Raw genomic sequence first — 18,362 nt, 5'->3', positions numbered from 1 at the left:
GTGCTCATTAAATATTCAAGCCCATTAGGTTCCTGATCAATAACTGCTTTTGAAATAATCATCCCACCGTTCTTCCTGCAGTGTGTTTAAAGGGCGATAGCACCCTTTTCTTCTGCAAGGGCCAAGGGGCAACCAGAGGAGCCTTTCTCTGAGAGAGAAAGATGTGGGAAAAAGCAGGATTTGCTGTATGGTATTAAATCTCCACTCCCCAGCCCTCTCTAGTCCCTCTCGCCTTGGAGGGCAAAGGACTGCACTTCTATAGGGAGATAAGATCCTCATCCCTTTCCAGTTTGGGACGGTACAGCTTGCATGAGTATTACATGAGGAGTCTCACAACTATTTTAGGTTTATTAAACCTGGGAAAGTGCTCAGCCAATGATAAACTCAACCTGACTTTCCCAGTCAGCCAGTACTGAAAAGGAAAAAAAAAAAATTGCTGATTTAGCAGCAGAAGAAACATTATTATCCACATTTTACTCAGATTGCAAGCACTCTTGATGTAGTTGAATTACTAACTCTAAAAGCTGTTTTGCCACCAGCTGAAGAGGCCAAAGAGGTCCTTGTTGCTGGCAGCTCTATGAGTCAGTTAGTGTTGCTGACAATTGTGTTCATTGGGGTCAGTGGAAGGACTCCCATGACTTCATTGAGGCCTGAAATTGAGAAATTGAATCTAAGTTTGCATGCTTCTAAGACATCACAGTGCATTGCCRTTGAATCATTCAAGTAAGCAGGTATGTATTTGTATGTTTGTTGGGTGGTTATATTTCATTTTATGAAGAATTAATATTAGTTGCAAAACACTCTGCAAGCAGAAAAACTGTATGGGTTCATTGAAGTCAGTGAAGTTTTTCTACTGGGCTTTGGATTGGTCACAAAATAACACAAAATAATGTAGGTGATAGCTAAATTGCCGTATTTCTCTCATCACTTTTTAATAGTATAGTTGTGTTTAGAGTAAAAGCAGAAGTGTTCTTAAAGCAACTGTGAAAACAGGTGGACATTAATTACAATCTTTTAGGCTGAAAACAACAGGATCACATATCAAAAGGATCACATATCAACATGTGAAACTTGCAGCATGCCCACAGAGCTACTGTAATGGGGGCACTGATAAGTTATGCCTTAAAAGCTGTCACGACCCATGCTGATTTTCAGTTATTTAAATAAATAACATCTTACCAAATATGTTTGTATTTTCTTGAAACTAAAAAGGATTCTGAAATGCCAGTTTTGGACCCAAACTTCTCCACATTCTGGCAGTGTTTGGATCCATTTGTTGTGATGTGTTCAGCTCTATTTTTAACTTATGTTAATAAGAATTGAATCTTGTTACAAACACTGTCATACTGAAGGCATTTAAGAGGGCTTTATAGTACATAATAAATAATGCTGGGAAGTAATTTGCATGCACTGTATCTTTTYCCCCTCCAGAATGCTACCATATGTGTCAAGTTTCAAATTTTAGATCATGTGTGAGAATGGGTTTTAAATAAAGCAATGAAACTATAAAAGAAACACTAAAGACAATATTTTCAGTAGTGCTGCTATAACAAAATGGAAATACATTGTGATGAATGGCTACTTAAATAGAAATTAAAAATATAAAACAAAAAACATTAAGCATTAAACCCTTGCCTTCATTATGTTCTCCAAAGCCATCCAGAAGATCATCTTCTACTTATGTTTGAACACTTGGCACTTTTTCAAGTCAGCTGAGAATTATTCGGCAGTGGAAGCCTCATCTGTTAGGTCTACCTTTTATTCATTGTTACTGCAGAATGTTCCTTTTACTTCTTAACTTTCTTCTAGGTATTTTATACTTCCAACTGAACTGGAACCTTAGAAACCATATTTCTGTAGGAGGGGAAAAAAAATTGTAAATGAGCATACTAAGAAGTTCCTAATTCACAAATTAGCATGACCCCAAGTAAAGATGCTCAGTAGGTTCACTTGATTTTTGCATACTTCACACTACTTGAAATTTTTTGTAGCTATTCTATTTATTCTGTTCTTGCTCTAAGCTCTTAATTTCAATAGGATTACCATGGAAAAAAAAAAAAAAAAAACAGTCTCTTACATATCTTTATTCTACTTGCAGTTCTAATTTTGTCAACTGTCTTCCTTATTAGCTGAGATGCCCAGACAGTTTCCAAAGCTGAACTTCTCTGAGGTTGATGAAAACGTGCGACTTCTAGCGGAGAAGGTATTTGCTAAAGTCCTCCGAGAAGAAGACAGCAAAGATGCCTTGTCATTATTCACCGTTCCTGAAGACTGCCCTATCGGGCAGAAAGAGGCCAAGGAAAGGGAACTGCAGAAGGAATTGGCAGAACAACAGTCTGTAGAAACAGCCAAAAGGTTTGTTCAGTAGTTGCTTTCTTAATGGAAAATAGTTTTTAAATGAGTTTGAGTTAGTATTGAAATATCTGGCAAATAACATTCTACCTGTCGATATTATTTCAGGAGAAAAATCAACAGCGAGTGTCAAGGGCACCTCTGTGATGTCCTTTCATGCTATGCGGATGGCTTGGGGATGGGCCCTAGGGAGCTTGGACTGGTGAGGTCGTCTCCTCAGCTGTGTTTACAGCAATAGCATAGATATTGCTTATGCAAGTTTAACAAACAGCATAGCTGGGTAGAAGTGAACGGACCCCTAAAATTTTTTTGATGTAAAGAGTCAAGAAAAACAAAGAGGGAGACTTTTTTCCTTAAATATACTAATTTCACTTAGAGAAACGGAGAATCTTCACACACAGGAAAATGACAGCAGTGTGATACCTCTCTTGGTCTCTGTAAAAATAGATGAAAGCAAAGGGTTGACATTTAACACCAAGGGAGAAACTGAAAAGTGGTACTGGCATAACGAGGTTATTCATAGGTTTCCTCAACTCACAGAGATAAAATCTAACCACCGTTATTTAACCATAAAACTCATCACGTTATTTTCCTAGGTCAAAATATAGTCTACCTTTGATTTACCCATGAATCAAGCCAAACTTGATTTGGTCTATGATTTTTTTTTTCTGTGAGGGAGGTAGCATTGCCCTGATTCCAGGCTGTCCCAGTATCTTCACCTCTGTGGACAGCCTAGACTACCTGCTAGTCACGTGCGCTCAGCAGCAGTCTGCCCCTAATGATCTGGACGTGTGAAGACTTTCCAAAAGCAGGAAAGCCAGAAAGCTTTTGAAATGGTTTGGAGCTGAATGGACGTGCCCTGTTAGCTCCAGACCATCAGTTGGGCAGCGCCTGGCATCGTGTTTGTGGAATAGAAGGGAGAAGAGTTTGTTTAACTAAACTAAGCTATAACACACTGGTGATACAGGCTGAGATTTTTGGTTTTGAGTTGTGCCAAGTGGGTTTCCCAGTTAGTGTGTTCATAGAATTAAAGAAGCACAGAAGGAAAGGTTCGATGTTGTCATTCAAACTACTATCTGATTTGTCTTTCCTCCTGAAATAATAAGTTTCATTTTTAATGTAGGAAACTGCYTTATAAAAATATCTTTCATCAAACTGTTCTTATACCTAAAGTTTTGCACAAGTTTAGCTGTAGGAAATGGGTTATTATATGTATGTTGTATACCCGTGGACACAAAACACAGGTTCATCCTTGTCCTACAGCACTGAAGTGTACCTAGAGGCCAGCTGCATGAGTACAACTTCAGTTGCCTTCAGCTGTAGTTGATCCAACACTGTTTCAGGAGTTTCATTACTGATCTCAAAGGTGGCTACAAGTGCTTAAGAAAGGATGAAATTTGGTCATAGGGTATTATTCATACCCCCACTGCATGTTCTTATTCGTCGGAATATCACAGAAATAATACACAACTTACAGAGAGTATTCCAGTATTCCTTTGTTAATGGCTCTTACTAACATTTTAAGGTTTTGGCATCTAGTTTATAAAATGAGGAAATGGAATATGTTCACTGTATGTAAGGAAGTGATATTAAGTTTATCACATTATGTTTGTTTATTATTTGACTGAAATACATTAAACTGAGTAAGGAAGATTTAATTACATTTTTAGAGATATTACAAAATTTCACTTGAGATATTAGAATTACTTCACTGAAAAATACAGCATATTTCTTCAGCTGTTTTGTCTAAGGTACACATCTGTCACAGTTTTGCTAAGAAAGGGCAAAAGTTTTTAAATCTATGGGGGTTAACCATTTACTGCACAGAGGGGAGGAATAGACTTGCATATCAAAGCCGTACTATGTTATTACTCTGGTAACCAATAGCCTTTTACTGAAGTCTCATCAAACACTACCTAAGGAATAACTATATTTGTTCATCCTTTTACTTACAAGTTTAACTAAATGACTACATGTGAAATCCTGATGCATAGTCTTGTCTGACAGCTAGATGAACTTTTAAATGCTGAGTGTTTTTGAAGAATGAAAAATTTGTGTAATAGCATGATGACATATAACAACTTACCTTATGTAACATTCACTTATTTCTGTCTGATAATTTGTGAAATACTGATGCTACCACACTTCAAGAATCAACTCCTAAATTAAACACAGTGATCACATTTTCTTTCTATTCAGTGACTTGCTGATACAGAATTTGTAAGTGAAACAAAACAAATCTTTACAGCATCTTAGAGTGATTTAAAATATGTTATGACATAGTGTACTCATGTGGAGGGTAAGTACAATCATGAATAGCATATACAATGTAAAAAGTCAATAGAATAAAAGCACGAATATTTTATGACCAACATTTTCCTGTGGTATGAGAGTTTTTATTTTATGAAACCTGTTAGGAAGTGATTTCTTTGTAATTTGTTTTCCAATGTATTTAATATTTTATACCATGGTTTATTTAATGCTTTATACCACGTATTCATAGGAAGAAAAGTTTCAAGATGATTCGATCCCAGTCTTTGTCATTACAAATTCCAACCCAGGAATGGAAAGCACCATCAGTCAATCCTGTTCTGTCTCCTGCAACACCAGTTCTTCCAAGTGCTTTTCTGCCTGTCCAAGTGCCATATGATGTACCAGAGTTTCAGAGAGTTTCAATTAGTGGGGACTACTGTGCAGGGGTAGGAAGCTCTTTTTATTATTTCCTTTCTGTACCTAGGGGAAAAAAATTCAAACCACAAGCAGTTATTGTACATCAAGTGTGAAATGATAGTCTATTCTGGCTCTCTGCAACAAACTAACATGCTCTGTGAATGCATTGGTTTGTAAAAGTAGAAATGAAGTCAAAATTGTTTGAAGTTATTTATACTTTTTCCCATAAATAAATAAATCGGTAAAGATAAAATATAATCAGGAATTAAATATATGCATAATGATGAGAGGAGAAAGAATTTTTGTGTGTGTGTGTGTGTTTTGCACATTCTGTTTGGACCTTCATTCTGTCACTGGCTCTCTGTGACCGTGGGTAAGAACCTTATATTCAAATCACATACATTTATGTTTCTGGAAATCCAGTCTCCTTGTTACTGGCATGGGTTCAGTTTGTGACCAAAAATGACAGTTGTCTTTTGTCAGTATTTATCCAGGCTTTTCTTTCAGGTTACAGTTGATGATTATGAACAAGCTGCCAAGAGCCTGGTGAAAGCTCTTCTCATTCGAGAAAAGTACTCACGTCTGGCCTACCATCGCTTCCCAAGAACAACATCCCAGTATTTGTGCAGCATGCGAGATGAAAAATGGAAGGTTGAAGATGAAGTGTATCCAGGTGAATATTCTTTTTTTTTTTTTTTTTTAAATATAGAGCTAAACCTGTATACTGCTGTAGTAAAGGTAAGTTGGGTGTTTGTGATGTTCTCTTCTGCATGACTTTGCCTCTATAATTTATTCTGTTAGTAAATGGTGGAGAATCACTGAGGGACTTATGCTATAGAGTCTGTGTATGATGTGAAACTTTGAACAAAAAAAAATTAAAAACTAAAAACATATTGGACAGTCATTGATTTTTTGCATTTTGCAGCAAACATGGTATTATGTAGTATACTTCTACTACTTCAGGAAAAAGATACATGGATATGGTTTAAAGTGAAAAGTCATTCCTGTTCATTTTGACATACTAAAATAAAAAGGATTATGGGCACGTCTACAGCATAAATTGAAGCACCATACAGATATGAGTGTTAGCAAGCCCCGAGTCAGTAATTTCACAGGCATGGTTCATGCTTACCAGGTCAAGTCTGGAAGCTGTATAGTCACATTTGCTGGGCACTCTGCCTGGGTTTAATAAACTCCATCTCTCAACAAGGCTTATTAGGTTGGATATATTGCTACACTATATGGGCCACAAACTATATTTGTCAGTTACTTGGGTTGTGTCTTGAAAGCTTTGCTTGTGCATTAAACTGCACTGCTAATTTTTGGATCAGCCTGAGCAGAGCAACCCTTGGTCTGTACAGACTTGCCACCCTAGACGTTTCCATATTGTTGTCAATGTATTCTCAGCCATAAACCTGTGCAGAAAGAGACATTTTAAATCAATTACCCTCTAGTTCAATGGTTGGAAGAGAGGTAGTTAACATTATCTTCAGCTATTTGTTATACAGAAAAAGTGTAAAGAGGACAGTACAGTGAATATTCAAGACAGGGAAGATATTTTGGAACAGGTGATGGGCTGGTATTTTCAAGCTATTATTATGGTAATAACTTTTTTACAGCTATGGTTTTAAACTTGTGATATAAAATCTCATTACATAATCTCTTAGTTGGCACAAGTTATAGCTGGATAGTTATGAATATTAGTGATAAGTATGGTATCAGTTTATAACATAAACGTTCAGGTACTGTAGGTGAATAAAAGGAGTGGGTAATTTCCTCTTTTACCTATTCAGTTAAACCAAGTCTGAGAAATAAGTGATCTGACTGATAAGACTGAGCCCAAGTATGTAGCTCAGTTGACATAAATATAATTGACACAAATTTATTTTGTGCTAGTTGCATTAGTAAGATACTGGAACAGAAGCTATGAACATTCACTAGTTTGTGTGGACGATGTTTGAGTGTTCATGTAAGCTGAATCTCCCAGAAATCTGTGTGTTTACCTGATTCTCAAAAAAAAATTGTAATTCATTTTGTAAGGAATTACAGAATTGTACTGAATAAATCCTAGTCATGTTTTTGATGTTTTCTAATTCCACTTCCGTTCAGAAAGCAGAGGGGGAAAATGTAGTTACATTTTCTCATCTCTGACTTTTGCATTTCTTGGTTCTACACAAAAACAAACATTAAAAAAAAGTTTTATTACCCCCCCCAAAACAAACAAACAAAAATTGCAAACCAAACATTGCTTTGGTCAGCCGTGAGAGGCAATGTGTTCTAGACTATTTCTTGTTCTACCATGTGTGGAGCATATTCAGTAATGGTTAAGGGAAGACAATCCTACCATGTAACGGTCCACCTCATTGGATCATGGGAAGGGCAGAGGTGAAGAAGTAAAGCACAGACTGTTCTTTTCTGGCTTATGTTTCAATATGAGAACCAGCTGCTTTGCTGTGTGCTTAAATATAAATTTCCATAATTATTACAATGCGTCAGAAGGTGAAAAGAAAATAATGAAGGTGGATATGAAATCAACAGCTGTTCTCTCATTCAAAAATCTCAACTGTACTTTCAACCATCCTAATTTAAATACTTTCGGAAACTTCTTTTGAAACTTGTGCCATCACGCAGTAATAAAGAATAGCATTAAGTCTATTTATACATTGGTTCAGAGAACTCTAATAATACATAATATTTGAGTTAAGGCAGACTCTAATGGCTTAAAGAGAGACTGTGGTTAAATATAAGCCTGTCAGAATAGAGCTGTGTTGTTACAACAGATCTTTTATAGTCACTAACAATATGATTTTAATGCAAGTACTAATACCGAGGTTTGTAAAATAAATAAATTATAGAAGCAGGAAGTCCTTTTTGAAATTATTTTGCTTTTTGTTTAGGTTAATTCTTCTAAATGTTATCTAAATTTATTTCCAGATTTTCATTCACCCCCAGAAGAAAATGAAGATCCTTACAATCTTGATGATGCTCCAGACAATTTGGATTATGTTATCAAGATAAAAGGTGGCATTCCCTTTGTTTATGATAACAAGGAAATGATGGAACTCAATGAGCCTCGGAGTCTGCCATATCCTGACCTGGAGACCTATACCCTTGACCTGAGCCACGTTCTTGCTCTAATTGCAGATGGTCCAACGTACGTCTTTCTTTTTCTTTCTTTCTTTTTTTCCCTCCCCCTTCAGGCAGCTGGTTATCCCTAGTTTAATACTTCTCACTCTTGTGATACTTAATTCCTCATAGTATTCATTCTACAGTTATGTATATTTTGTCCTTCTCAAGCACTAATGCATCACAGAAAGACCTAAAAAGAAGAAAAATATACAACTGTATTTTATTTCTTTAGTTTCTTTGCATCAGTCATAGCAAAAATGAGAAGCAGTTAACAGAAAAGCAAAAACTGGCCATATGTTCCCACATGATTCAAGTCAAATCTGACCTAGACTTCTTGAGGCCTGAGAACTGAAACTTGAACCTCACCTTTTTTAAATTTTGTGTTGGCCTATGTTGAATCTGAGGTTTAGAACAGTTATCTGGAATGCCTTCGTGTCTGTGCTGATCTGGCTGCTGCATGAAGAGGAACCCTGCATATGTATAGCATACATATCAGAACAACTCAGCAACATAAGTATTTGGTCTAATTTGTTCCAGATGTGAATTAACTGCTCATACACCACAAAACTGAACTGTGCATGTACAATCACAATAGGTCTGAAACTTCCCAGAACCATCAGACTCCTGGGAAATATCCCCAAACCCAGAAATATAAGAACTGTAGTACTGTCATTGTTTTGTCATGTGTGTCAATGTCTCTGCCAAGTGAATACGGAAAACTCAAGAATTCAATTTTTAGGTTACTTGTAACACAAATTTTGCTTCCCAGCTGAAGACTGGAAACATTTATGTCATATGGCCTCAATACCAGGAAAGGAAAAGAATCCATCCTAAGATGGAACAAAGCAGGAACGTGAACTGTTCTTTCGGACTGTCTGCCCTCCCTTCCCGCCCTGCATTTCTAGTCATACTGCCTTTGCGGGATCAAGTTGTTTACAATGTGACAAGTTAATCACACCTGAGGCGTTCTTTCCTCTTTGAGTCTAACACTTGCAGCATATTCTGCCTGCCTTTTGCACTGATAGCAGCGAAGCATCTGGGCTGAACAGACCTGCCCCATTCCCTAAGCATGTCTTCAAGAGCAAAGGTCTATGCTTCTGCCATTCATTATTATCAGTATTCCAGCTCCAGATTAAAGCTAGCTTAAGTATGCTTGTTTAGAGTATGCCATGAGTATATGCATTTCCAGTTTCACTGTGATAAATTCCAAGAGAGACAGATGCCAAGAAGGACAAAAAGGAAAACCTAAAAAATAATAATAATAACCCCCCCCCCCCATACTGTAGACCTTTCTTTTGCAGCATATGTTAACAGCCTTAATAAGGAAGCCAGAAGAAGAAAGAGCCTTGGTAGGACATTCTGGAAAACTCAGTCATTCTCTGAATGCGGGAGCAATCATCTGCTCCTCTTGCTCTTCAGATTAAGCTATTCCAGGCTGATTCATACTCCCTGATGAAAATACACAAACCAAAAGGAAGAGTCTTCTCAGTAATCCTGTTGCATAAGCTCTTACTGTATTGTTTCCTTGTTCACAGAAAGTGCTTTCCCATCATTTGTCTATCACACATTGGGCTGCTTGGAGATCAAGAACCAATCCATTGTTTAATTTTTACTGTCCTTAAACTGGTGAAATCTCGTCCTTACTCCTCAGTTTTCTGGTCTCTTGAACAATAGTATAACACAACAAAGACATTCTGCAGCAGGTAAACGGGTCTTGATTAGTATCAGATACAGTGAGACTTTGTTTGAATCAGATTTTCAAATCCATTATTGGATTTGTGTTCCATTGATGAGGAAAATGTCAACAAAGAAGCGGAGAAAAAAAAGGCTGACTATTACACTAATAGTGCTACAAAAATATTGCGGATTTTATAAGAATTGACAGATGGTGAAGAGAAAAACCATGTCATTGTTTAAAAATAGAGTGAGAAACACAACAGAAGAGGCAAGCAGGAACAAAAACCCCATGATTTTTAAAAAGAGCAAAAGAAAGTATTTTGGAAAAAAGTATTCCTATATAATAAGTGTGTTTATAAGGCACCAAAAATGAAATTATATTTGTTCTTATCTTGGCTTCTAGTGTTCCCATCGAAAAGCAAATAAATATTGGGTAAAAATAATCTGTATTTTCATCATGAAGTAAGTCTTGTTTACAGGTTGTTTCTGAGGTTATCTGCTCTGCTGGATATATTTGATTTTGGAGTAGCAGCAGTTTGTTAAATTTTATATAAATTTTATGCTTTCTCTGGCTAAATCAGTAGTAAAAGAACTGCAGTTTATACACAGATGCAGTGATAAAGTAAAAAAATTAAAGCACATAACATGTTTATGCATAGCTCTGAAGTTTCACTAATAACTTGGTCCTGAAATTGTACTGGAAATTGACTTACATATTTGATAACCAGTAAGATAAGAAGAATGGATTGGTCTTAGTCTTTATATAAAAAAAGTAATTTGTTTTTACTATGAAAATAGTAATTTCTTTCTGAACTTGAAATAGAAGTAGTTTGAAGTCACAGTTAAAGTTTTGTTGTTGGATTTTTTTTTTTTCAGAAAGACATATTGCCATCGGCGGCTTAACTTTTTAGAATCTAAATTCAGTTTACATGAGATGTTAAATGAAATGTCTGAATTTAAAGAACTGAAGAGTAATCCCCATCGAGACTTCTATAATGTGAGAAAGGTAAGTGTTAAAGGATTAAAAGCATGACATTGTTTTCAGTGAGATTTTTCAGCAGTTTTGTATTTTTTTATGTGCAGTGTAGATGAAATGGATGAAGTGGTGTCTGCATCTCACTCATTTAGATCATGCTAATTTAAGAATATTCATGTTTTTCTACACGGGAACACTCAGGAAAATTAATCTGAATGTAAGTAGGTTAAATGAATTGTGTTAAACTCCTCTGTTTACTTATTCAGAAGCAAAGGGGCTTAATTGTATGTGGATTACTTTAAAGGAGTGAAACAGTTAATCAGATTAGGTTTACTTCAATTATGAATAAAAGCATCCATTTAATAAATAAATAAAACATCTGTTTAATTCAGTTTAATTAATTCACTTAAAGAAAGTTCAAATGCACTTTCCTGCTTCCATGAAGGTAGGTCCTAATAGACTGTATTATGAACAGCTGTATATACTTTGGATAAAAATTGCACTGCGCACTGAAAATATGTATGTACAAATGATCGTGAAATGAAAATAACATCCTACAGAAACTGAACTGATGGTGCCTGCTGCCATCGGCATGTGGTAAAAAAGGGTCTGTGGTACTTGCCCACTTAACTTTCAGGCTGCCTTAATGTTTGAGTTAGATTCTCAGCTGCCTCTGAGATACGCTGGGATGTAATGAGGGGTCAGGTAGGGGAATGGTCGCACCCCAGGAAGCTGCATTTTCTTAAATGTTTGGAAGCAACAGTGTTATGCTGCTTAGTTTGTTTCCCTTTCTTCAACTTTAGAGGAAGTTGCTTTATTGGAGAAAACGCTTCAGTTTGACAAGTGAGATTTCTCCACAAAGTAATAGTTCTTGCTGGTGTTATATTTGTTATATGGGTACATATGGTTACATTTTGGGCCCATTTTGGATTGTTTCTATATGCAGTTGAAAGAGACAGTCCCCAAAAGACCGCTTTGGGGTTTAGGTCAATACTTGGATCCTTCTTGTTATGTTTTGGCTTGCCAGTACATCCAGAAAATCTGTGGCTATTCCCTATAGTGCCCAGTGTGCTGGCTGCTAATGTAAAAAGAGTCAGGACTACTACAAAGCTGCTTGATGTTTGCTGCTGTTGTGGTGGTAAACCATTAATCACAAAGCCTACTAAACAAATGAGTTTGAATGTCCATCACAAGGCTAGAAGCAGATGGGCTGTTAGATAAATTCTAATTAATTTCACACAATCATCTGTTAAGCGTATGGATCTGAGGATCTAATAGCTAATTCACTCAAACAGGACTCAAGTGGCTGAAATTCAATTCCAAACTTGTTGACAGGTTTCTTGCATACCCTTGGCCGAGATATTTACTCTATGCCATGTTCAGATGTAACACTTACCTAGCTGACAGAGATGTTAATAACAAAATGCATGGTGATTGAGAGGTGTGAAGGACAGAGGTGTGAACCAGATAAGTGCCTAGACAATCTGAGTACTGAGAAGCTGTATTTAACAGGACTGTACTTTCTAAGTTCAGTTTTTGACTTAAAAGCCAATGTTCAATGACTCATATCATATTTTTCTTCTAATTACCTAATAGTAAATAAAGTCTAGTAAAGTAAAGCCTACAAATGGTTTCATGTTTAAAAGCACAGACTAGGTATCACTCCCCCTTTGGCAATACCTAAATTCAAGAGAGTCAGGAGCAATCTTGCTCTCTGCTCATGGAGACCATTCCCACTGCTAGTTATTGCTTAAAAATTTTTTGCTGCACAGTTAACCTTGCTTAAACTCTTAAAAGTAGTACTTCCATGAAGCAGTCTCTATGGAAAGTAAAATGAATGATAGACAGAGTTCCTCTAAGCCCAGAAATAATCTATTTTCCCTAAGTCTTGCTAACACAAGTAATGTTTGGATCTGTAACTCACCAGAAGTGCTTCTTCACTAGTAACAGTATCTGCAGTTGAAGTTATAATGTGAAACAGATACTATTAGAGCCTCTTCTGTTCAGGATGTCTCTCTTTTAATCAATCCTAAACAGTGGGTACTGCTAATAATAAATAAATAAATAAATAAACCAAGGAATAAGATTCACCTCTCAAAAGAGCTGTTAGTGAAATTCTCTATTCCATCCCTGTGGCACTAGTGTGGAGACCCTGGTTCAATATTTCTGCTTATATAAAAGAACTCATGTAACTGACTGAAAATGACAAAATTAAATAGTTATGAATGTTGAATGTTCTGTTGGTATGTTGAATGTTGTGTTGGAAGCTTAGCTCAAAAAAACCTCACATAATTGCTTTTGAAAGTAAGACGCTCTAGTACACAAAGGCTAAAACTCAGCTCTGGGTTAGTGTGCTGCGGAAGTGAACTCTGTTACTTTATTTCATCCTTAATCTCAGGCAACCTGAGAGGATCAGTGTTGGCTGCACTCTGCTGTGCATGGGCTGGAGAACATGGAAGAGCCCTGCTGATGGCAGACTCAGTCTTCTCTAAACTTGGCATCCTCCTATATAGACAGGAGGTGTCCCCCTCCTGTGGTGAGGGATGTGGAGCCAGCCATACTGTCTTACCACCTGTGGATTCTTGTCTGTCTAGATAAATATTTGGCTGGTTATTAAGAAGCAAATTTCCAGCTCCAGCCTGATCAGTGCAAAACTTTATTTGTGTTCTGGTTAAGTCCAATATCACTCATTTCTTAGAAGTACATTTTGCTTATTTAATGGGAGCCTTGCCTTGCGATTTATTAAATAAATGAGCTCACTGGAGGAGATGAGCTTAAGCATTCCTATTAAAACAGGAAAAATAAAAAATAAAAAGAAAGGAAATGGGAAAAATTAGTAAGCTTTGATTGTGATGCCAGCAAATAATGCTTGTCAGATTTCTGCTGTACCTTTCTAAATGCAGTGAGACATGTTCAGTGATTGAACTCAGCCCTGCTGAGTTCTGTGTCGCAATAGCTGGTGGCTGTTGTGACCTGCCATTTGGTCTAGATTGTGACAACTGATTAAAAAAAAAAAAGAAGAAGAAGTAGTAGTATTGGTTTAAAAAAAAGGAGCTAAATTCTAGCTATTTTTAGTGACCACAGGGTTGAAACACCACTTGTTACTTCTAAGAAATGAACGGTTTCGATACTTCTAAACTCTACCAGTCTCAAAACAAACTGAATGAAATTAATCTACATGGCAGAATTAACAGATTTCCAGACTGCAAATTTTTGTTTTTGGTAACTATTTACTGACTTTGAAATTAAATTTCTACGTACATGCCAAAAGTGACAGTAAGTAAGAAGGAAGGCCTATGGGTTAGCATCACACTCAAAGGACAGGAATGCCTCTGTACACCTGTGCTACAGTGTTAGCATTACATGTAATTGCACCTTACCACTGTTAACTGGCAGTAAAGCAGGACTTTGTGCTTTTAAAGCACTGTGCATACTACTTCTCCCCTTCTATCTTGCAGAGATGCTGAGGTAAATTCTTGTGTCTACCACCAACCTTGCAAGTGAGCAAGTAATAACGATGAGGCAAAAAGTCAGATCATTATAATGTAAGAATTCTGTACAGACCATTAAAAAAAAAAAAACCACTTTTCCTCTATCCTTTCTTTTATCAATTAGAAGACTGGAAAGAGAAATTAATTATTCTTAACAGCATGTTTCTGCATTCATGTGAATACAAACATTACAGAGTTTGACTGTGCATTTTGCAGTGAGTACAGCCACACAAGAAGCTTATGAAGCTCATGGATTTGGGGCAAGAAGTATTTAGAGGTTAAAGCATGTGTGTAGAATGACAAGTAGTTTACAGCTGAGGATACTGCTAATTTAAGTACTAGAAAAGTTCAGTATTGTTTAATGAGCTGCTTATGGCATTTGTTTTGCTCTGCTTATCCTTTACTGCTCTAAAACTAGAGCATGTGCCTAATTCAGTGCAATGCTGTATATTTGATATGCACAGATAAGCGTCCATAAGATAGCTCTGAGATGGATGCTTTGTGGAGATCTGAGAGACGGTGTGAGGAAAGAGAAGCAATGTGGGAAGAGGAAAGAGGCTGAGTGGCTATGGGAAGCTGGTGGGGTGAGATGTGATTCAGAGGGCAGTGGGAACTCCTTCAAGCTGTAAGCTGTACACTGTATGCAGATGTAACTGTCTTGACTGAGCAGTACGAGCACTTCATTCACAAAGGCTGCTGACGGAGAATGGCAAAAGTGTTCAGGCCAGTAAGAAGAGGAAGGGGATGGTCTGAAATGCGAAGGTGCAGAGGAAGAGCATCTGACTCCATTGCATGAAAAACTGCTGATCAAAAGGAATTCTACCATCCCTTAATGAAAGAAAACTGATGTCAGCCACTACTTGAATGAGATGACGGAATTAAAAAAATTAAGGAAACCTTTGCATTAACCATTATATTCACTGGGTAAAAAGTGAGCTCATGCGAGGCGTGTTCTGTGTTCCAAGACAGGCTTTCGTCTGTCACTGTGCCGCTTCTTTCCATTGAAGGTTAATGTGACCTTGAGTAAAATGTTCCATTTTGGGGAAAGGTGAGAATAAGAACTGCAGTCATGAAACTCAGCTAAGGGCATGCCACAGAGGAGGTTTTTTTTAGCAGAAAATGGGCTGATGTTGCCTTGTAACAAATCTGGAAATGCAAATAGAAGCAATACTTGCAAATAGACCTGGTGGTAGAGGCTTGTTATGCATGTCCCTGAAAAACCTTAGCTTAGTACATGTACTACGTGAAGAATGAAATAATAACAGCTTAAAAATGGGAGTACCTTGTCTTTTTTGGGGGGGAGAAGGAAGGAGACAAAGGGGGCATTCATTACTCTTAAGTGAACTAAATTGGTTCCAGTTCTCTATATAAGTGACTTTCATAATAAATAGTAAGAACTTAGTTACAATTTGCTAACACAATAACATTTCAAATAAAGATTAAAAAATCCCCACACAAACCAGACGCAAAATATCAGCTATGTTGAAGGATTCTGTGTTTAGATGCTTCATGTAGGTAGGTTTGCATCCTGAATTGTGAACATGCATAAAAGCACATCCTAATGAATTGTGTGCTAGAGTAGGTCAAGGCTTAAGTCATTAAAACCTTCCCCAAAAGTCATGTTGCTTCTAAAAACAGACTGAAGGACAGGTGGTGTGGTCTTTAAGATTTTTGTTGTAAAGTTACAGCTTGCCTAAAGGTCAAAATATACTGGGTAGTTAAAAAAGGTAGCCAAAGTACTAAACATCCTTTGGTAAAAGGATGAGAGAGATTCCAGGAAAGCGATAATAATATGTAGGGAAAGGGAGGGAAAAAAAAGGCAAGTCTTGGTTCTCAGAGAATAAGCTTTCATGTGGTTAGCTCAGCTATAGAGCTGTGTGTGATATGGTTGTGGGGACTGGGGAAGATTTCACTGGAAATCTTCAAAGGCAGAACTGTTTCTCAGAGAGAAGCAGGACTTTAAAAGACATGCAGTTACGACTGTCATTTGATTCTTCCATGCAAGCAAACAAAAGAAGCAAAATTGCCTCCTCCCTTTCCCTCTTTGTCCTCCTAACAGGAGTGAATTCATGTTGATTTTAAACAAAGAGGAAGTGTTTACTTGTAAGACTCATGAATTTCAGTAGCTGAGCCACCACTGGAACTAACACATTGTGCAATTAAATAAACTACGCTTATTCAGGTTCCCTACAGCTGGTATTCTATGCTTATACTTTGTTCTTCCTCAATGCTTAGCACTTATGCTGCATCTACTTACTGCTATCTCATTGTCCCATAAAAATTAACCAAACCTAGTAGTTGATAGTATTTCACTGGTCCAGGAAGACCTCCTACTGAACGTCTGTTTCCAAAACAGAAAACTTCTAACCTGAGTAAGCATATATAAAATGCGGTCATGTTCAAATGTCTGCACAAAGACTCTGAGGAGCATAATAATATGATCAGCAGAGCTGTCTGTACTGTTTTAAACACAGCAGTGTTTATTGTGCATTAGCAGTGTAGTTCTTTCTTCATGGTCTATACTTTGAGATGGGACTGTTTCTTGCTTTTTCATTCAGCTGTATAATGTCTAGCATATTTGAACTAGATTATGATTAACAATTGCATAGAAATGTTTGGGACCCAGTTTCTGTCCTGGTCTTTTAGTTATGCTATTAATGTTTGCATGGAAATATATTTACCCTTAGAAGGATGCACTGACATCTGCATGTACAAACTGCAAAATAAATGACTACATGTGCCAAGTAAAACAGTGGCGTTTCTGTGGACTGTATGTCATAGCATAAGCTGAAGTTTACACAGCAGGAGCATGGCTGTCATCCATCCAGGTGTTCCATGATCTGCTCCCTCTTTGGTTGAGAATTTAGCTGTTTGTCTAGGTTTTCTGATTATCAGGCTGTGGGGACTAGGATTTGTGAAGGAAAAGTAGATCAGGACATCACAAAACAAATATTTTTGTTGTTGAAAGCATCAGAGGTAGCCACTGGGCAAAAGGGAACACATTGGTCTTATGTTGCAAATGCCCATGTTTCCAGGTTGCAGGTTCCTGGACAGTAGAAGAGTCCCAGATGAGAACTCTTGCAGAAATTTAGATTCAGTGACTCCTCCTGGCAGGATGGTTTCAGAATCACTTCTAGTGTGACTTCTTGCATACAGTCTATGCAACTTTTCTTGGGAGTGTGTCTCTGGGAATGCTAGCTACTGTCATCTTGAAAACCACCATGCAGTGGGTCCAAACTGTTCCAGTTTTAGTGTAAATTTCTAAATATTTTTAGGAACTTGTATCTAATTTCCAACCATCAGGTCTTGTTATGCCATTATTTGCAAGACTGAAAAGCTCCCTTTCTCTCTCATGGTCTCTTTTGGATGTGCAAATACCTGTATACAGTTGATCAACTCCCAAACTGCACCTTGAGAACCCAAATAGATTGCATTTTTGCAATCACAAGGCAGTGTGGTTTTCTAACTCCTGTTTCCTTTTGTGACATTTCTTGGGAACATTGTCAGGTTTTTGTTTTTGTTTTTGTTTTTTTTAAACCCTTAAATGTAGACAGCAGAACTAGCTGCATTCTGTCAGCCGCGTTACCAGTGTTGTCTAGAGGCAAAATTATTTCTTATTTCTGCTTTGAAGCTCCTTTCTTATTCTGTCCGAGAGTTACAGCAGCCCTTTCAGCTATAGTTTTACGTAAGACTTTATGGTAAAATGTTACTTACAATGACTTCAAAACATCCCCTAGCAATATATAGGACAGAAGTGGTGTCTGTGATGCTTTTTAACCTGMTTGTGTGAACTATCCTGCCCCTGTTGATATATCACCTTGCAACGTGTATTACAAACAGACTATATGTTGCTTCCTGCCTCTGCTGCAGAACCTTTCTGCTAATTGGGCTTGTTCCTGTAAGACTCGTCTTTGGCACCCAGCAGTTGGTGCACAGGGCAGGATGCTAGAAATAGGGAAAGCTGTGATTGCTTCTGGCCACGTCCCTGCGCTCATGGCCATCTGTGCCCAGGTAGGATCTGGGCTGGAGGAAAAGGGAAGCTTAGCCAAAAGGTTGTAGCTTTTTGG

At 37.3% G+C, this 18,362-nt stretch overlaps 1 protein-coding gene across 5 annotated transcripts in view; it reads left to right on the top strand.

The window, feature by feature from the left end:
- Positions 1-18,362, top strand: part of AMPD3 (adenosine monophosphate deaminase 3) — a 32,336-nt gene that overhangs the window by 1,348 nt on the left and 12,626 nt on the right. For 2 of the 5 annotated variants that reach the window (XM_026070902.1, XM_026070883.1), the window contains exons 2-7: positions 2,130-2,355; positions 2,461-2,559; positions 4,856-5,051; positions 5,530-5,695; positions 7,957-8,176; positions 10,705-10,834. In XM_026070902.1, coding sequence (XP_025926687.1) covers positions 2,135-2,355; positions 2,461-2,559; positions 4,856-5,051; positions 5,530-5,695; positions 7,957-8,176; positions 10,705-10,834 — 1,032 coding nt within the window. In that variant the 5' untranslated portion in view covers positions 2,130-2,134. Of the gene's footprint in view, positions 1-532; positions 732-2,129; positions 2,356-2,460; positions 2,560-4,855; positions 5,052-5,529; positions 5,696-7,956; positions 8,177-10,704; positions 10,835-18,362 lie in introns of those variants that run through there. The other 3 variants (XM_026070893.1, XM_026070910.1, XM_026070919.1) reach the window with 3 other exon arrangements.

The sequence above is a fragment of the Apteryx rowi genome, unplaced genomic scaffold, assembly GCF_003343035.1.
Source record: "Apteryx rowi isolate R43461 unplaced genomic scaffold, aptRow1 scaffold_107, whole genome shotgun sequence".
Classification (NCBI taxonomy): domain Eukaryota; kingdom Metazoa; phylum Chordata; class Aves; order Apterygiformes; family Apterygidae; genus Apteryx; species Apteryx rowi.
Note: the sequence above shows the minus strand (reverse complement) of the source record. Positions and strands in the feature narration are given on the sequence as shown.